Consider the following 22,425-nt stretch of genomic DNA (forward strand, 5'->3'; position numbering starts at 1 on the left):
CTCCTCCTATATCCCTTCTACTCTCCCTTTATAGAGTCATGCCATATAATAAAAATCTTTTTTTAGTAAAAGAAGATAATATATCTGCAAAATCTGTCAATATTAGATAGTTAGATAGATAGATAGATAGATAGATAGATAGATAGATGTGCACACACATTATTTCATGCCTATGGAACCCTATATTCCAAAGGCAATCCACAAAATAGTCAAGAGAGTCAGCTTCCCATTTTTCTTCCTAGTATACTCTCAGGAAATATATATTATTGGACTTTATAAGGGCAGTAATTTTGTTTCTGTGATCTATATACTTGTCTTTTTAATATTTAGAAAAATAATAAATATCAGCTTATTTAAAATGTTTTTAGCCACTCAAATAATTATAAAACAGTTGGCCAGTTAGCTGATGGAAGACTAAAGTGAAATGGCAATTTTAAGAAGACTTGCATTGGACATTAAGGGATCCAGTTTCTATTTTCTGCTCTTCTCTGACACACACTTAACTGTATGACCTCAAGCAAATGAGTTTCAGTTTCCTAATTTGTAAAATATGTGTGATAGACTGGATCATCACTCAGGGTCCTTTGAATTTAAAAATTTTAAAATATAATTTTGAATGTTATGGGGATGTTGCATTAAAATTGGATTAGCAGTACTTTGGAGCATTACCTGTTGAAGGAAAAAAAATTACCTTCTATTTTGCCTGGAGTTTTTATATTTGCTTACTGAAGCTTGGATACAAAATAGAGAAAATAGCTGGGGGGAAAATAAGAAAAAAGTAATCTGTCATATTTGACAAAATAATATAAACCTGACTGTGAGAAAGCTGACCAATAATGCTACATTGTTGTGTAATCCACTATCTATAGCTGCTTAAAATAAAACTAGTAATAAAGGCATAGTAGCAAATAAAATTAGCAGTTATGATGAATGTATTTTTTAGTATGTACATTAGGAACAATACAGAACCCCATTGTTTAGAACTTTGATTTTGTCCATTCTTGCAGAAGAATCATTTAAGATGTAAAAACTATGAGATACGTTGATAAATTTGACCAAATTTAATTTTAAAAGATTTATTCCCCTCATGTACTATCATTCTTTACCAGAGTTATTTCTTCAGGGTGTATAAATATATATACACAAACACACATGCATGCAATCTAGATTTTATATATGTATGTATATATAATAAATATTTGAAAATGTACTTATAAACATCCAGTGGATATATATATATGTATATATATATATACATATATATATATCATTAACTCTTCCACTGTGTGCATATATATGAATACATGTATATTTACTGTTTGGAATTCCTTCTGCCCTATAAGATCACAAACTATCTCTGACTTAATAAATGAGTTGCTTGATGCATCTAATAGTTAAACAACTTGCTAGGATACCACCATTCATAAATGTACAGTTGGATTTGTACCCAGGTCTTCTTAACGTGAAGCTCAGTATTCTATCTGCCACTCTATATTATCTAAGAATGCCATGTAGAGCCACAATCAAGGCTGTCTGAATCTGGTATTTACTCATAATTGACAGATGAAATTATGTGATAACCTTCAAAAAACCCTCTTTAATTACATGACATGGAATTTTCTGCAGCAGCGCTGTGTAGAATGGAAATTCATTTGTAATATACCATATAATAAAATTTTTACACCTGTCACTATAGATAGCCTTGTGGGGCTTTCCAGTGGGTGGTAAGTGGAGAGCAGCAGTCAAGGCAATGGTTATTTCTACTCCCTCCATAGGAGTCTTATTGTGTAAAGCTATGAAATCGTTAAGATGTTAACTTTCACAGCATTGTCAGATAGGTGGCTATTGAAAACAGCATTGCCCTTGTGAAGAAAAGAAACAAGTATTTGCTCTGTTTGGGGCCACCCCTGAGCCAGCCAGAGAACTAAGGTGGCAGCTCAACTTAGTTGGGAAAGAAAACACTTTGATTCCAAAATTGCAGAGAAGAAGAGGAATGGGACAAGAGAAGAGGGAGTTAATTGGAGGAATGGAGAAGTGGGTGGTGACAGAAAGCAAAATCAGATGTAAATTTTTTTTTAGGGAGAAAAATCTGATTTAGGACATAAGGTGTAATAGTCATAGATGGAAGAGGATGGATGGGAAAGAAACTTACTGAGGCTTTAAGTAAAATAAAAATGAATTTACTTTTAAATTTTGCTTAAGCTTTTAGGTATTATTGTTATATTTTTTTCATTTGACCCAGTTGGAACAAATAAGTAGGCAACAAAGAACAATTTAAAGAAAATGGGAGGCAGAAAAAAAAGGCTTGTGGATGTTAAGAATGTCAGATAAGTAAAAAGGAGCAGATTCCTTGAGTGTCAAGAGTGGGCGCTTGGTAATAAAATATGTAGTTGATTTTTTAGCACAGAAAAATGTTGGAATGGGTTCTAGTACAGAGAGACTGAAAGGCCCAAAAGGGTCATCTTGTCAGAGCCCATGTGCTTGTCCTTTAGGAAACATTATCCCTGAACTCATTTGAACATTTGCGTTGATTGTGAGTGGTTGCATTGAGTGTAGCAAAGTTTCTGTTGTGTTTAGATGCTTTATTCCTTCAATAATGGGACTTTTCCTTCAATGCCATTTAAAAATTCAATTTAGATGGTCAAGAAAAGAAAATCTACACTTTAGTCTGAGCCTAGAGTCAGGAAGACTAGAGTCAAAATTCAGCTTGAGACACTTAGTCATTGTATGACCCTGAGAAAGTCACTTAATCTCTCTCCTCCTCAGTTTTCTCAATGGTAAAATGAGGATAGTAATAGCATCTATTTCTCAGGGTGGTTGTGAGGATTAAAGAAGATATTTGTATAGTATTAAACATAATGCCTAGTACCTGGTAGGTGCATAATGCTTGTTTCTTTCCTATCAAAAGGATAGTAATACTGATTATCCTCCTACAGGCTTTGATTTCTATTTGACTTAGTTTTCATGAAGGTTTTCCACTGATTCTTGAAATACAGTGAATAATTTAGTATTAATCATTAATCTTCACATTCTTCAGTTGAAAGACCAGAATCATGAATCAAAGCCCTTACAACAATGTAATCATATTCTATTTTGTTTTCTATGGTTTGATGATTATCTCAAACAGTTTCTAGAGATGATAACATATCACTATGTAAATATCATCTTAGACATATTATCTAAAACATGATATGATCTTATAAACACTACCTCTTGTTCTGCATGCCAGAAAATATTAAAAATTAAAAACTTTAACAAAATTAAAAGTTAACCAGCACAAATATGTAATGACTACCCTATACTCAGAGATTGCTTTTTCCCTTCAAAGCATTTTTATAACTACTATCTCGACCTTTGTAACAATTCCATGGGGTAAATAAAGCTTGGAGTACTACTGTGATTTGTCAGAAGAGGAACTGAGGCTCAGAGACATTAGGCAGTTTCCCTGAGGTCACAAAGCTGGCAAAAGCACTAAAAAGTTAGAACTCAGGTTTCAAGTTTATTGTTTTCCCCCGTAATATGGCACTATCAAGGGATGATATTTTGTTAATGTAGGAAATAGAATTTTAATTCTCAAAAATAAGGGAGAGTGCTTCTTGATAAGTTGGTAATGAAACTTATAGAAATATATACAACCACTTTTACAAATTATAACTAAAACATTTGTAATTCTTAAAAATTTGAATTGATGGACAGTGGCTGGGAAGGTACAGCAAGAGGGACACTTGATTTGAATCTGAAAAATTTCAATCTGAAACTGAAAAATCTGTTTGACCTTGTCAACACTTCTTGTGGTCTTTTTCCTAATTATCAAAATGAAGGTAGAAGACATCAAAGGTTTCTTTTATTATTATATATTTATTTATTTAGGTTTCCATATACATTTATTTATTTTAAAATTAATTAATTTAGAATATTTTTTTCCATGGTTACATGATTCATGTTTTTTCCCTCCCTTCTTCCCTCCTCCCTCCTGGAGCTCATGAGTAATTCCACAGGGTTATACATGTGCTCTTGTTCAAAACCTATTTCCATATTATTTATATTTGCAATAAAGTGACAATTTAAAGTCAAAATCCCCATGCATATACTCATCGAACCATGTGATCAAGCAGTTGTTTCTCTTCTGTATTTCTGCTCCTACAGTTCTTCTTCTGAATATGCATAGCATTTTTTCTCATAAGTCCCTCAGAACTGTCCTGCATCATTCCATTGTTGCTAGTGGAGAAGTCCATTGTATCAAAGGTCTATTTTAGTCCTAAATCTATGGGATGCTATGAATGGTTGCTTGGTAAAGAAGCATAGCTGGTTTCAAACATGGAACAATGCCAGAATGTGGCCTGGGGAGGGAGACAGGCCAAAAGGCATCTTATCTTAGAGGTCATTTGCCATATATATTGGAGCTTATACTGAATTGCCTATGGCTTTCAAACTTCATTATTTTATGGTTGAAAAAATAGATGTACACATAGCATATATTTTAAATACTTTTATTCAGTGTCTAAATAGGTCCCCTAAAAAAGTCTTTTCAGCAATTTCCCTTCCACCTCTAGAATACAGACTTGTGACCATAGGTACATTTAAAACATAAATCCAATAGGGTCCTTAGAAGTCATTGTTTTGTTTTATTTTATTTTAAAAATGAACAAAATTCCAGATGGAGTAAAGGACTTCTAAGAGCTTATAAACGACTATAACTCTTTGACCTCTATATAGTGAATCTTGAGTCTTTGATCAGGCCAAACAAATCACTTTTATGTAGTCTGGTACTATTTAACTTTAAAGATGAAGAAAACTTCAATGGGAATAAGGGACTTTTCCAAAGTTTGTAAAACTTGAACTAATAAACATATGTATACAAAGAGCGTGCTGGACTTCAGGGTCCTTAGAAAATCATCTCCATCATCTTTGATATTTTAAAGATGAGGAAAATTCCAGAGCGAGTAAGGGATTTCTCTGAGTTTGCAAAAAACTATAACTCTGACATTTGTATAATGAATCTTGTCTTTGATCAAGCCAAATAAATCAATTTTAAATAGTATGGTAGAGTAGAATGAACAAGAATCAAAAGAACTGGGTTTATTTATGTCCTGGATTTGCCACTTATTTCATGAATGAACTTGGGCAATGAGACTTGTTGTCTTTGTCCATATATATGTACAACTAGATGACCATGGAGATCCTTTCCAGTTTTCAATTTTGGCTGATGAAATGTTTTATAAGACAAAACCTGATAGCACATTAGAGAATCACAATCCTAAAACATTTTCTTTTATTAAATACACGTGACCTGATGTCATTTTGACCAACTGGACATTAGGAACAAAAAGTACTATATCATACATCAAAAATCACTTTGAAGGGCAACAAGGTGACTCAATTAGATAGACAGCCAAGCCTGGAGACAGGACAATCTAGGTTCAGATTCGACCTCACACACTTCCTAGTTTGTGACCCTGGGCAAATTACTTAACCTCAGCTGACTAGCCCTTACCATTCTTTTGCCTTTGAGACAATACTCAGTATTGAATCTAAGATAGATGGCAAGGGTTTTTGTTTTTCGTTTTTAAATAACTTTGATTCAGAAATTTCATTTCATATTTCTTAACTTAAATTTGTTCCAGAGTGAAGAACAAGTTGATGTGCCTACAGAATCTAGATAATACATGAATTATTTTCATTTTAAGCTATATGGTGAAAATAAGTTACATATCTCACAATATCAGCAATCAAACTTATATGGTTTTAAAAAACCTACTTAGTATATATCAAATGTATCCTAAGATTTATTAGGAAAACTTATTTAAAATTCTCCTATAATATGTTCAAGGGGACAATTAAAAATGAGAAAGAATATTTTATAGGAGAAAAAGAAATTTATGGATAGATAACATTTACGTGATGCTAGAAACAATTAAAGAGGTGCTTGTTTATTAACCAAATAAAATCAGTAAGCAAATATTTAGTCCTTATAAGATACATAATAGTTTTTCAAAGAGATTCAGTGAAAATAAAAACAGTTCTGCTCCCTGAGAGGGAGTAGAAGTAAGATTTTAAAGCATGTTGATATAATACAAAACAGAATATGACAAGACCCTAAAATGATTTATGAAAATGATTGCCTTTGAAGAGTTGGATGCCAATCGTGATGAAGTAGAGAATGTTCCAGATAAGATCCATGGAATAATTCACAGAATGAAAGGAGGGAAATGTGGGTTGTATTTTTGCAATGGTGCTTATGACACTTTGGCTAGAGTATAGCATAGGAGAAAGAGAATGATATTAAGTACAATTGGGAAAGTATCTTGAGTGAGGTTCTAGAGTGACTTGAAAGCCAGAAGAAGAGATTTGGAATTTAATAAAGAGTCACTGAAGGTTTTTTGATTTGTTTGTTTTTTTAGCTGAGGGGAAATATAATCAAATTTGTGAATTAGCAAGATTTATCAAAAATAATGTAGGATACCTCAGAGGGGAGAGAAAGAAGATACAGAAAAGTGGTAAGAAACTACAATTAAAGGCAGATGAGAAATGGTGAGGGATTTAGCCATGATGGTAACAGATTGAATGGAAAGGAAGGGAAATAATTCAAGAAATATCTCAGAGGTAGAATTGATAAGGGTTTGAATGATTAATTATTCATTTTTCTGATTTTGTCATTTCATAGCTCTGCTATCAGAAGCATATATCTTCCTTTTATTCCTGTCTTTTGTCATTTCTTTTACCTTAATAGTTAAGAAATAATATCATAGTTGTTTTAATTTTCATTTCTCTTAGTAATAATATACAAAATTTTTTTCTATATGAATTAATAGTTTCTATTTCTTCTTTTGCAATTTTATGCATAGTCTTTGATCAAATATCCCTTAAAGATTCCATTATTTCCTATATTTTTCTCTTAGGTATCCCAGTATCAATTCTCACCATTTATAAGACAATATAGTTTTCTGCATATTGGATCTAAATTCTCCAGTATACAGCCCATCTATTTTTATCTCTCAGTACTGCAGTAAAAAGAATAGTTTGATGTGTTATATATGCCTATGGCAAGATTTTCAGCGAGAGTTGGAGACTTGCCGTCTTAGAGGAAACAAACATTTTGATGGAGGAAAATGCTGCATTTGGTCAAAAGAATTATTGTTTGAGATTTGCTTGAAATGTTTTTGTGAAAGTGTTTACTTCAACCATTATAACATTTCATATTGCAAAGAGATTTCTGGACAGTTTTTTTTGGTCATACTAATAGAATTGAATTCCGTTTGTCTCTGTGATATAAGAAAAGTGTATGAAATGCCTCTGCTTTGTTTTGTTTTGTTTTGGGAGGGATTTTTTGGCCTGAAAAAGAAATCATCCAACTCCTGTAGCCATAGGAAACAGCAAAGTTATTCATTGCTACAATGTTTAATAAAAAATGTTTTTGACAGTTTGTGCTTGCCTTTTCCATGTCAATCATTGAACCAAAAAGATGTCATTTAAGGAATAAATCAAAAAGCACACTTTTATCAGGCAAAAATAAAACTTCTGCTTCAGGAAATTATATGATATTGGTGAAAACAGTATGTACACTTATAAGTTCATGCAAAAATCTATACACAATAAATACAAAGTATTTTTAGGTGGCAATAGCACCTAGAAACATTAATGAAGCCTCATATAGAACTTGGCTTTTGAGCTACACTCTACGATACACGAGGAATTTTAAGAGGCAGAAGTAAGAATGGAATGCATTTCAGGTGTGAGGAGCAACACATACAAAGATATAGAAATGGAAGATGGAATATTGTGTGTGAGGAACTACAGGTTACTTATATGTTTAATTTTACCATAGAATGTGTAGTATAAGAAGTAAAGTGCAAGAAGTCTAGAAGCATTGGAGCTAGGCTGTAAATGGCTTTATATGCTTAGAAGAAAACTTTATATTTTATCCTAAGTACAATTAAAAGCTTATTGAGCAGGGGAAGTGATATAGTTATTCTTGTGCTTTAGTCAATAGCAATATGTCAGTGAGAGGATAGATTATTGAAAGGAAATTAAGGCAAGAAGAAAAATTATGAATATGTTGCCCTTCTTTTGAATAAGAATCAATGTGAACCTGAACTAGGGCAGTGGTTGTATGAAGAAGACAGATATGGAGACATAGTAGAGATATATTCACTAAGACTTCACAATTGCATGTCTCTATGTGCTAAATAATAATCCTGGCATTATATATCTGTGTGTTCTAAAGCATGGCAGTACCTGTAATATAACGATAGAAGTTGGGAAGGATTGAATTTAATTTGATTTTTATTTTATTTTGCTCATAAATTTTTATTTTTTTCTATTCTACACAGAAATGATTGTTTACAATTGTTTTCTAACATTTTGTGATTCTGATTCTCTCCCTCCCTTCCCCCACTCCTAGAGAAAGTAAATGGTATGTCATAGGTAATTTTGGTGCTTTTATGCAGTATGTATTTCAATATTCCCCATACCATGACAGAAGACACATATCACACATACAATAAAAATCTCAGGAAAGAAATAAAGTGAAAGATGGAAAGATTCATTTTAAAGGAAAGATAATGAGATATTTTATTCTGCTGAATTTTATTAACCTACTAGACATTCAGTTTATTTTTTTTTAATTTGGATAATTTTATTTAATTAATTCATTTAGAATATTTTTCCATTGTTACAAGATTCATGTTTTCTCCCTTCCATCCCCCCACCCTCCTCCCATAGCTAACATGCAATTCCACTGGGTTTTCCATGCTAGATATTCATTTTACATGTCCTATAGGAAAAAAAAAAGATGATTAGAAAAGAGAGAATAAGTTTGGATATATAAGCAATGGGACTCATGTAGAAATGATAATTATACAAATGAGAACTAATAAGATCTATGAGATAGATTGCATATAGAAAGAAGAAGTTTTAAAACCAACTCTTGGAATTTACGTACTACCTTCGTAATAACTACTCCACATTTCTTTAATAACCTCCTCATTCACTTCTACCTCTTATTTTCTCTGACATCTCTTAAAACAGTTCAGATCTTATTTTCTGCCAGTTATGAGTTAGTCTTTTAGCTGCTTCTCCTCTGAAATTACCTTCCACCCACTCTGAATTATTTGTTATATGTTCCTAGTTATTTACAAATTCCATTATAATATGAGCATCATGAGAGTAGGGACTTTATTCTTGGTATCTCAGTTCTTAGCATAATTCTTGGTGCATATTAAGTGCTTAGTAAGTAGTTGTTGATTCATTGTCTTTACCTACACTTAGGGATCTGATTGTGGATGATAAACTAACAAAAGAAACATAAAAGGATCACATAGAGGGAAAAATCAGGAGAAAGTGTCGTGGAGTTATTATCTAGCAAAAGAGGGTGTTTAGTAGTGCCAAATGCTGCAGAGGGCAAAAAGAATGAGTGACAAAAAGCTTTTGCAATTTAATGTTTATGAAATGCTAAAATTTGTGTCCATATATGACACATGAAAAAGTTGTCCATTCAAATCTGCTTATTCAATTTAGATAAATTATATTTTAAATCATCGGGAAATATTTTTAATAATTTATGCCTAATAAATCTATGTACTTTTTTCCATAGCTAACATAAAAGTAATGATATTTCTTAATCATATAATTTAAACAATTATGTGCTCATTTGGATCATAGAACAGTAGATCCTGAGCCAATAGACACCTGAGAGACCATCTAGTTCATTTCTCTTTTACAGATGAGGAAACAACTTGAGGTCATAGGAAGTTAAATGTGTCCCAATTGGGATGTGAGCCCAAGACCTCTGAATCTGGAAATTCCAGATTTTTGCTCTTTTCATTATGCCTTGCTACTTCCATTGCTGTGCACTTCAATTTTCTCTCTTTCTCTTTATATATGTGCAAAGTATTGTTCTATTATGTATCTTATTATAGTACTTAGTATTATAATATATGGTACTGTTATGATTAAAATTTAGTTTCTCTGCTAAAAGTATTATATTTTATGAGGTTTATTAAAGATTAAGAAATAAAGAAAATACAAAATAAGAATGTACGTGCAACCTACATTTTGCCGGCTAGGTAGAGAGCTGCCTGTCCCTAGAAGCGGAAGCCAAGAGAGAGAGTATGTGATACAGTCAGTTTAAATAGCCATTGTGTTCTTGAACTCAGGTGAGGACTCAGGGAGATTAGAGGGAATTCTGGGAGCTAGCAAAAAGTTCCAAGGACTTCTGGAAATTGAAGTCCAGGTTCAAATCTCCATTTTTACAGTACCTACATTTTTTCTAAAACTAGTACCCTGGAAGACATTGACAGCTACTAAAACTTCCTTTCTTATCTCTATAAAATAGTTATTATAGTAGCCTACTTATGCTTTTTATGTATAATAAATTTAGATATATATTTATACATAAATATATGTTAACCCCATAATATCAGATATTATTGAGTGGCTATTCTGCTTTCAATTTAATATCCAAAGAAAAGATGTCAAACATTAAGTATTCTTCTCCTTAGACATTGTTAAACTTGCTATCCAATTTGAATTTTTCAGGATGAATGTCAAAATTATATCCGTGTTCTTCTGGTGGGAGGTGACCGGTTATTCACTTGTGGAACCAATGCTTTTACACCTATTTGCACCAATCGAACGGTATGTATTTAGCTTGCATTTCCACTAAATAATAGCTTTAAACAAAGAAAAATACACATTATATGTAAAATTGAAAACTTGCCTAAATGAAAAGGCATCATTGCTCAATGTCAGGGGGTTCCAATCTTTTAAAGTATGAGGACCCTTTTAAACATAAAACCTCACTACTCTATGGCTTTCCTTGTCATCAGTATTGTATTATTAACATCTTTAGGGAAATGTGATAGATTCTTAAAATTCTTTCAATAATTTTGTACTTTCATGGGAGGCCTATGCCCAAAGATTAAGAAAATATCATGTATCTGGGTGCTGAAGATCAAAATTTTTCCAAATGCCTAAATTTTATCATGGAATAATTAAAACATAGAGTAATTTGACTGAATTTGGAAAAATCAAATACATTAACTTCTTTTAACAAAATTATATTATACAAATTATTTATTGATTATAAAAATATTCCAAAGAAAGAAAAGTTTTAAAGGGAAGAAAAGATACATACATCATACTTTTCCTTTTTTATCCAGAACTGGTAACTTGGAAGACATAGACAGCTACTGAAGCTTTTGTTTCCTTGTCTCTATAAAATATTTATTAGAGTAGTCTGTTTATGCTTCAAAGGTATTATTGATGAAAATAACAGGTAACTATCAACTACAATGAATTTTTCTAGCATAGGGCATATCTATAATCAATTGAGTGGTATACACAATATCATTTCCTTCTTTTATAATGTTTATTGATTTAAATAGTATTTTACTTAATCCAGTTCCTTATAAAATAATTTCATTAAAACAAATATGTCCTGAAAGTATTTTCAAAATAATAAGAAAAAAGAATTATTTTTTTGCTTTAATGCAAATATACAAAAATCCAAAAACCTAGAAATGGTGTAAATGTACAAAAGCAAAGAAATAAATACTTCTACATATCAACATACTAAACACTAATATACAGTTAAGATGAATAGGTACATGATATCCATAAAGAATGGCATATATATGGGTGAAATATATAGGTGAAATAATACAAAATAATATAAAAAAGCAGAATAGAAATTGTAGTACAGTAACTATGGGCATGAACAAAGAAAAGTGAGTAACAATGGAAAAATAATCTTAATGAGGATTGTGACAAGGTGATTAAAAATTATGTTCTGCAGTGAAATTAATTTGGTTGGAAGTGGTTAGTAAACAAATTTAATTGTAATGATTTTATTGTTGATTTTTAAATAATGAAGTTTTATGAATATATGTTACTTGGTAGGAAAAAATACAGCCTTAGAGTTTCTCCTAAAAGAATTTGTATCCCGGTCAGGGCAAAATGATATATTACTATAAAAGTATAAACACGGAAATAAATTTGTTCAATTACCTATAGAATATTAATATATGACATGTTAAAATGGTAAAAATCATCAACTAAGATGTTTTTCATAGTCTTAGAAGTCTTGTTTGGAATTCAAACATAATAAAAATTGATGATTTGATGATGAGAGGCTCCATGATTTTTACTAATTGAATCCTCAGGTAATTGCAAAGCTTCCTCAGCTAAATCCCCAGTAATATGAAAGAGATTATTCTCTGCATACATCATTATTAAATAAAGTAGCTGAAAAATGTATAACATGATAAAATTCACTTATATTTGTGGCTCTTTGTTCCTTCATGCACAACATGCATATATAGATATAAATAAATGTGTCCATAATCTTAGATTAAATTTGGGAAGTCATACAACATTTTCAGTGATTCCATACTACCCCTTTTATATCCTATCCAAAAAGTCTTTTTATTTGGGATAAACTGTTAGTAATTATAGCTAGAAATCATGAAATATTTTTTATCTTTAATGAATAAAAACTATTAGTAGCAAAGAAGAGCCATTAACAGATGAATCACTTCAATGGTAAGTAAGAATATACTAGAATGGAAATAGGACTGCCATGTACTGAGAATGACAGATAATAGATGTACATCAGAAGTGTAATGTTGGTCACCCTGAGCTATTGACAGCCCAGGGTAAGTCCTTTAACATATTCATCTTTGATGCATTGATATTTTATGGGTCTCCTTCAAAGGGAGTCAGTCCTGAGAAATTTCTATTTTCTTTTTTCATCTACAGTTGAGTAATCTGACTGAAATACATGATCAGATCAGTGGTATGGCTCGGTGTCCCTATAGTCCCCAACATAACTCCACAGCCTTGCTTACTTCTGGTGGAGAGCTGTATGCTGCAACTGCTATGGATTTCCCAGGAAGAGATCCTGCCATTTACAGAAGCCTCGGGATCCTCCCTCCCCTACGCACTGCACAGTACAACTCCAAATGGCTAAATGGTAAGCATCAAAATCCTTTTGAGTTATATGCCTTATTTCCTGATTCACAATTTCAGAAGAAAAGCTTATTTTTTAAGCAACTTGAAATATTAGGTATTTGAATATCAAACAATAAAGTGATTATTTAATGGCACTTTAGTCTTCAAGTAGTTAAAATATTACCTACCAGATAGACCTAAAACTATTGAGGGTGAAGAAGTAACTAAAACGTATTTGATTACTAAACAATAGAGGTAAGTCTGGGTTTCGGTCATCTTTAAATTACCTTATGAACTCCCTATGCTACAATCTTGATAGTTGTTTTGTTTAACAATGGCTCTTTCTTACATCTTTATTAATGATCTGGGAAGGAGAGTAACCAGCCTCATAATGAGATTTGCAGACTCTGCTGCATTTGAGGGGGTGGTGGTGGAGTAGTGTCTACAAACCCCAAAGGTGAAGGGAATATAATAGATATGAGTCTAGAGAGATCAGAAAAATGATGAGGAAATGCAATGGTTATTGAGAACCTGCTTGAAAAACTTCATGCCATTAAGTCTTGGAGGAAAAAGGCCAGAAGAAGGGAAATATTACCTTTTTTCCATGAGTCTTCTGAATCTGTTTCTGAAATATTGCATTATTTTTTAGCCACCTCAGCACCAGAATTCTAAAGATAAATCAGAGGCTGTTAACAGAGGAACAACACAAAATGATTAAAGAGATAGGGGAATTAATTTAGGAGGTAGATTTGTAGGAGTAAAATATTGTTTACTTAAGCATCAATTAATAGAAATATTTGCATCCAGACAGACAAAGATAATTTTTGAAAAAGAGAACAGAGGTTTAAAAAGTTGGTTGCCATTGCCATCAGAGGAAGAAAATTTTATTCTCCTGTTCCTTGTAATTTTTGCTATCTATTCCCCAAGTAATCACCAAAGTTCCTTTAGCATAGGTTATATGTATGTGTGTGTATATAAATATGTGTGTATATTTGTTTACTTATATTTCTGTTTATGTCTATGTGTCTATCTATCAATGAAGATAAAAAATATAGATATCAGAGCATCAGAGACTGATTTTTCTACATAAAAAGTCATTTTATCAGAAGATGGGCCCTCCTAGTAACTCTCAGTCTATGCTTAAAGGAATATATATGCATCATGCCATTTGTATGGTTTTCTTAATAAAACAAATTTTGAATTTCATGGTGCTTGATTACTATTAATAAATATGAGATGCCTTAGACCATGGTTATGATGTTACTTTTATCATTTATTTGTACCCTTTATCTTAATGAGGTATATCATGTGTGCAGATCAATGTGATTTACTGAATTAATTTTCATTAAAAAAAGGAGAGGACTATATATTGAACACAGGATTCATGTTTTGTTATTACATAAACTATTTGAATCAAAAACTGCACCTTTCTTTTAAAGTCTCCCTTGTGGAAGAGAAAATTCTCTCATTATTAAGTTTTCCCATCAAGTTGAATTGTTCTATATTACATCCAAAGGGCAAAATGAAATGTTCTCCTAAACAAGAAATGTTTAACTAAATTTTCTCCATTAACACTGTCTCTGTTAACTGGCTTCAACTGTACCCATAAATGCTCTATTGATGTGAATTTGAGCCCTGAAGCTTTCATCTACTTAGATCTAAGTTGTTCCTTTTATTTTTCCTGGCCCAGGACAAGTTTTAACTAAGAAAAATAATCTAATAAAGTGCTTATAATTAGAACTTTCTAAAATCAAGTCCAATAAAAAGGTAGGAGCAATGCTATCATCTCTTTGCCACCCATTCTCTAGCCCCTACCCTAGATGTGGCTAGTTTTGAATCCTCAAAACAAGTTCTACAGGACAATTTAACCCAGATTTGAATTCTTGCTTCAGCCTCTGGCCCTCTAACTGCTGAATATCTCTGACCACAGCTTTAACCTCTATATTTGGTGTCTATATCTGCTTTTGGGCTCTTGCCCAGGTTGAGCTCTTGAACACCGATTCTTGCTTATCTCCATGGACTCCACACCTTGCTATTGCCCTTGGTTAGTCTAGGTACTCCATACTCTGCCATTTGATTTATCAAATGCTCTAGTGATACTCATGTATCACTTCCTTCTCTATCTATGGTCTATGGACTATTTCCTTGGTTTAATGACTGTGATGGCTGGATTCACTGTTAATCTTGTCTCAAGTACTCTGGGCCACTGCTATTCACGCTGTTATTACATTTTGAGATTACACATTATAGACTGCATAATGTTAATAGTTATTGTATTCCTTCCATACAATGGAAAGTTATTTCTTAAGCTCTTACAATGTGCCTAAATTATGGTTTAGTTGGAAACATAATGAGGAAGCTTATTCAAGCCTATCTACATCAGATTTTAACTACACATATTTGCAGTATCTTGACAAAAATTTAAATAGTATATATCTTTCTAAAAAAGAGAAGAAAGTTTACAGATAAAAGAAACAATAAGGAGTTCTTTAATAAAACTAACAAGCTAAGTAGAAGTGAGTGCCAAGATTATATCATAAACCTAAACCAGTAAGAGAATCCAGGATGATCATGTAAAATCAAAGCCCATGAATGGATGATTAGATACTAATATATCCTAGTAAAGAGCAGAATGAAGATATGCATTAGAAATGTGGTTTTCTATATTAATACTCTTGAAATTAAGAGAATAGACAGTAGGATTAATACATAGAAAATCTGTTGTCTCGTATCTGATCTGGAAAAGGAAATAGTAAAATGAATACATGTTGGACAGAAGAAGAGGAGAGGGTTAAATGTATATGTGACAGTTATAATACAACTCAAGGAATTGGGGACTGGACAGGATAAAGGGAGAGTTTTGGGTGTTGTGTAAGGAGACTGGGATCAGATAAGTTTAAGGAAAAGAAATAATAGACTGTAGGGGATGAGTTAAAAGAAAATGAAATATAACTTCCCTGCAGGGAAGTGGGGACATATGAGGGCAGGGTAGGTCATACATGGGCAGTCACTTTATTAGTTGTTTACTAAACTTTATTTTTATTTTAAAAGGAGAGTTTGATTCTTGGACCAGGTTTTGAGGTTTTGAATAGAAATGATGATAATATTAAAGATAAAAAGCATTAGCAAAACATTTTTACAATAAAATAAATATTACTGAACTCATCACCCAGATGGTACCTGCCTGTACATCATATTAAATAGCATACTGTTCTCTGAAATTGACCTTATCTGGCTTTACTACCTCCTCCTTGTGTTGGAAAGAAAATTGCCTCAGCAAGAAAGAGTATGGAGAAGAGAATCTATTAACATTACAAACTTGGGAAGTTGAATACTTGTGCCAACCATCACCTTTTTTTTCCTAATAAATTCCCAATATTATGGAGCCACACATAGCTGGATTTTTATAACCTAGTGTGACCTTTATCCTGAGAATAGTAAGAACCCTTTTTTGAAAACCTCCTAATAACTAATATAATGTAAACCATATTCACATAAATACTGCAAATGTTTTCAATTTTGCATTGGCTAGTCAGGGAAATAAATCCAAAGAATAAAATCCATCATCATAGAGCCTAACCTCATTTTTAAATCTCATGAGTGGAGGAATAAATGAGGACTTCTATATCACCTCTGAGACTATCCAAAGAAAAGCACTTAATTAAAAGTGTGTCTTCACAAGAATTGTTTCTTTCAAATGGCACATAGATGTAGCTGAATTTTTTTGTCCCTTGTGGGACTACTGGGTACAAAATAAAATTGCTGATAACTACTACTGCAATAATTTAATTACTAATAAGATTATTCTTCACCATAGCCAAAAATATTTTAAAATCCTTCCTCCAGGGAAAGGACAAATTGCTACTAATCAAACAAAATCTTCCAAGATGGATAAAAATACTCCTGGATTTAAAGAGAAGACATAATAGTAGTAGAAGCAGTGTACATCTTTTAAAATGATTTTTTACCGTGAGTAGGTTGAGTATATGGATTTTTTCCTTGAGAATTGTTGTAAAACAAAATATTTTGTGATATCTTATATGGCAATTTAGATTTGTAAGAAAACTTACAGAAAACATTTTACAGTTTTGTCATTGTCAATCACAAATGCTCATTTGAAACTGTAGCTGTCACATTATTTACATGTGAGTTTTGGCAGAGTTAAGAAAAATCCTGGAGCTGTTACTCAGATGTCCTAAAACATTATTTAAACTCCTTCTGTCAACAAGAAACTTAGAAGAATGAGAAGAGTAGCAAAATGAATCAGTTGTGTTAAAAGCTATGTTTATTTGGATTGCAAGTTTCACCAATGGAATAATGCTAGGGAATGAGTGCTGAGGAAGTAATTCTTATTTCTGTCTTGATATAGAGTAGTTCCTGGTACTGAGGCATACATTTTTATTTAATGAAATTTGCTACATATTAGAAGAGTCTCGTAGTTTAGATACATGTCAGATGAAGTGTAGATACTCAAGTTAAATAATATGTGTGTATATATGTATATATATATATGTATATGAGCATATTTGTTTTTTTAAATGAGCAACTCAATTCAAAATCCAGACAGGTGAGGACTATAATACACTATATTCTCCTGGTGTTATAATATTTCTTTGAATCTTGGAATAGCAAGACCTCAGATAATAATTATATATACGTAAGGACAGGGTAAGGATACACTTTGGCTATAAAATATTGCCATTAATAAAATTTGATCTATATATAGTACTTTAAAGATTGATTGAAAAATGACTTAGATATGTTGTATCCCAAGAGATTCATGAGAAGGGAGATGCCCATGTCTATGATCTTCCAACTCCAACAGTTGCCAGTGTATGATTATTCCTAATTCTAAGCCTTATCACATTCTCTACAATGCTGTACCACTGTGCTACCTCTTGGCATGCCAAGAATGACTTTTGTGCAATAAATGATTTAAAAGGTTTCATCAGTGACATGTCTCTTTAGAAATGCATGAAGGTTGATCATTAGAAATAGGCAAGATGGGTTTTGCATTGGAATTCATAAGAAATGAAAATAATCAAATGGAAGTGGAAAACATTTATATATCGGTAGAGACATTTTAGAAAATATATATGAATGGAAAAATTCCATTAGGATGAAAAAGCATGGATAGTTTATGGTATGAACTCATGGAGGAAATGCCATGCAATTAGATCACTCAAAATATTAAAGGACGGGTTCAATGTGAATAGACCAAATAATGTTCAAACTAATTTCAGTACAAAGAAGCCACCATTCTTCCTTTCACTATTTTTCTCTCTAACTATTGTTTGATGTATTTAAGGGACACCGTAATTCAGTGAATCAAATACTATAAGAATCAGGAGAGTCACATAGTATTTAAAATTTTTTTTGGATTGCCCTCAATTGGTATTTGTTTTCAGGGGCAAAGTCACTCTTTTCAGTAATCAATTAGGGAAGGAAGGAAGGACGGAAAAGAGGAAAGAAAGAAAGAAGAATGGAAGAAACAAAGAAACAAAGAAAAAAGAAGGAAGAATAAAGAGAAATGAAGTCCCAGATCCCTCTAACATTTATTGTTCCAATTACAGAAGACTGGGATATATAGCTCTATAGTAGGTGTTTTATGGAATATCAGCAACAACAATACCAACAATTTATAATCTTATTTTGAATTGGCTAACAGGCTGGTGTGAGGGACAGAATTCTTGCACATCTGAGAAAAAAAGCAAAACAAAAGATCACAAATGAGTATGTTATGAAGCTGAGTATGTTACCCCTGAGGAAACAAAAAAATAAGTAGAAAGTCACCACATATAATCAAGGAAACTGGATAATTGTTTAGAAATCAACCACAAATGCTATTGATGCAGAACTCAGTGACCCCAATTCCAGTTCTGTAGCCGTGGGAACCAACAGTTTCATTAATCTTGTCTGTATGTTTGTGTTTGGAAACACTGAAGTTATGCCTTCACAACTAATATACAACTAAAAGCCGTGTCTCTAAAACTAATGTTAATTAACTACCATTAATACAGAACTTAATGGTTTGTAAAACACTATATATAATATCTTATTTGATCCTCCAAACAACGTTGTGAAGTAGATGTTCTTATTATACCTATTTTATAGATAAAGCAACTGTGGTTGAGAGAAGTTAAATAATTTGTCCAGTCACATATCTAGTAAGTGACTGAGGTATAATTCACACTCAAGTCTTCCTACCTCCAAATTCAGTACTCTAGGATATCAATGAGCCTATTATATATCTCTTGTTCATTAACTTGTTCATATTAATCTTAAAAAATCTGAACTTGCCTGATAAAAAGCCTTTTTATTTTTGTTATCACATTTTTGATGTCCTTAAATTATACATAACACTTGAATATATCATTCCTCTAACCCAGCAAAAGATCCTCTGTTACATATTTTAAAAAGAAAGGAGAAAATGTAATTCAATAAACGGAGCCACACACACTTACCAGAGACTGGTATGACAGAAAAATGAATCAACAAACATTTATTAAGCACTTATTATTTATCAAACTCTGTGATAAACTTTGAGAGTACAAAAAAATGTGAAGCTGATCCAATTCTTAAGGCACTTACATTTTTTAAAAGCCTTTTCCCCTGTCTTAGAATCAGTAGTTGGTATTAGTTTTAAGGCAGAAAAGTGACAAGCGCTAGATCATGGGGGTTAAAGTGATTTAGACAGAGTTAAGAATTGTTGGAGGCGAGATTTGTATTTAGGACCTCCCCTCTCTAGACCTGGTGTTCAATCCACTGAGTCACGTATCTGCCCCCTCAGAGAGCTTACTTTATAATTGGTGAGACAACATGGAAGTAATAAAGAGGAACATGATGTATTAAAAATCCCCCTCTGGTCCCAGTGAGTCATGGTTATAAAGGTTATAAAGGAAAGGTTCAACCAATTCAAGAAAGGAGAGCTGCATCATCATCATCTAAGATTAAGATTGCATATAAATATATATATATGTATTGATTTCTATATGCAGGAATGCATGTATATTTCTGCATGTCACATTTCTTTCATCTCTTTGTCAAGTCAAGCATGATCATTATAATTACACATTCAGCTCTGTAATTGTTTTCTTTCTGATAAACCACACATGTGTACATATTTACACATATATACCATATATTTTTCTGGTTTAAAGTATTTAAAGGATATGAATTAAATACTAAATATATTTCCTGTAACTGTTAAATAGTACCTGTTAATATTAATTATTAAAGGACATTATACTTGAAGAAAAAACCCACTGGTATCTGACTCAAGAAATGACAATTTTATCTATCATGAAGAGCGGTGTTTTATGGGATGCCCTGATTATACAGTATTGTGCTTCATCCAGATTGCTGGCATGACTGGACCTGAACACAGCTGGATTTTCATAACATAGTTTGCCCTTTATCCAGGAAACAGTAAGAAGCTTGTTTTGAAGAGTCCCCACAGTTAATGCAGTGTGCCACAGAGTTCAGCTTTACACTAGCAAATTCTCACTAAAATATGATATTTATAAATTGGAGAGATGGCATAAAGAAATGAAATGCAAATTAATTAGATAGGCTCAGGAGTATATCTGAAGAAGAAAATACTCAAATTAGCAAACGTAGCACTGAAAGATAAAGAGGACATAATGACTAAAAAGCTGTCTATATTTTAAACATCAAACTTGATGGCAGAATGCATAAAAACATGTATAGACTCAGCCGTGGTAAGGTCAACATCATTTTCCTTAGCAACAAATATGTTTTGAGTGCTGACTGTGGAAAGGGCATTGGGTGAGCAGCTAGAGATTCACAGAGAAATAAAGCAAAACCCCTGCTCTCCAAAAGATTGAAATAGAATATTTGTATATGTAAAACAGTCTAAAGGAATATAAGTTAAGCGCCAAGTAAATGGGCTTCTCCCTTTATATAGTGAGCTCTATTCCAAACTTCATTGAGGTACAGTAATGTGGATATATCTCTGTAGAGGACAGGAATTGTTTTTTTGCTTTTCTTTGAACCTCCAGGGCATAGCACAGTGACCCGGAAGCTGTTGCTCAATTAATATACTTATTGATTTGACTGAAATTTTCATAGAAATAAAATAATTGAAAACCGATTTTTATTTTCCAGTCAGCCCATTTTTGTTGTTGTCCTGTTGTAGGAATGTGTCCTCTGAGTATTACTTATCTCTATTTATTCCATCTTTTTTTCCTCTACATGTTGAAATAGCTGTTATGAATGGATATTGATGACTTATAGGTAGAACTCCTTATTTAAAGGAATATGCCTTTGTGAAGATTTTAAACCATCATATTCTCTTTTGCTGAGATTGAATTCATATGGATGGATATTGATAAAGTCCCAAAATTTACTTATTTTTACCCCTGAAGATGGATATGGAGAATACAGAAAGGGTTTGGAGTAAAGTCACAAAAATGAGTAGAGAATATAAATTAATTGAGATTATTTAGTCTAATGAAGAAAAGTCTAAAGAGATGACAATTTAATTTTCAAAATTTAATTCTTTTAATCAGCTATGTTCCATCTTCTCACTTTTCCACCCCACCCTCAATCTCCAAAGAAAACACAAGAAAACCAAAACATCTTTCATAAGCATGTATAGTTAATGAAAACAAATTTCATTTTATGTATGTCCGCAATTTTTTTTCTCATTCTACATTCGGAATCCATCTCTCTATTGGGTGGTAGATAACATATTTCATCATTAGCCCTCTGGAGTGATAATTGGTTTTTATAATTATGGGCAAATAGGCCAATACTATTCTATTATATTCTGTAATTATTCTATCATATTTACTCCATGTATATTTAATCATATTTATATAATTCATTGCATTTCGTATGTATTCCATAACTTGTTGATACATTTTGCAGTTAATGGACATCTCCTTACATGTGATTCTTTGTTAACTCAAAAAGAACTATAAATCGTTTTGTACACCCTTAGAGTTTGTTTTGCTTGGTTTAATCTTATTTCTACTCTTCTATCCCTTCACTCCTTCCCCTTCTACTCCCTTGTTGAGTGAAATGTATTTCTCTACCAAATAGCATGTGTTTATTTTTGGATGCATATCCCTTCTTTTAACCAGTTCAGTGAGAGAAAGGTTCAAGTGTCAGCCAGTTCCCAAGTGTCAGCCAGTTCCCACCATCATTTTATCCTTGTTTGTAGAGGTTTGCATATATATCTCAATTATATGACCTAATTTAACTTTTCCCTCCCCTCACTAGTCCCCAGTGTATTTCCCTGCCCTTCTATTTCTATTCTTTCCTTAAGAGCATTAAGATATAAATTAATCTCCAAGTTGTTCCCTCTATGATTCATGATGATGATTTATAGGGTTCAGAGGAGACATATGTTTTGTCTCCTCATATTTGAATTGAGCTGTTTATCTTTGGTTACTACTAGTAGTTACTAGTAACTAATACTCATGTTCATTCATAGTTAGAATTTTCTCTTGT

At 32.2% G+C, this 22,425-nt stretch overlaps 1 protein-coding gene across 1 annotated transcript in view; it reads left to right on the forward strand.

The window, feature by feature from the left end:
• Window positions 1-22,425, forward strand: part of SEMA5A (semaphorin 5A) — a 657,936-nt gene that overhangs the window by 352,751 nt on the left and 282,760 nt on the right. The window contains exons 7-8 of the mRNA XM_007486811.3: window positions 10,537-10,635; window positions 12,757-12,970. Of these exons, the coding sequence (XP_007486873.1) occupies window positions 10,537-10,635; window positions 12,757-12,970 (313 nt within the window). The remainder of the gene's footprint in view (window positions 1-10,536; window positions 10,636-12,756; window positions 12,971-22,425) is intronic.

This window comes from Monodelphis domestica, chromosome 3 (genome assembly GCF_027887165.1).
Source record: "Monodelphis domestica isolate mMonDom1 chromosome 3, mMonDom1.pri, whole genome shotgun sequence".
NCBI classification, from domain to species: Eukaryota; Metazoa; Chordata; class Mammalia; order Didelphimorphia; family Didelphidae; genus Monodelphis; species Monodelphis domestica.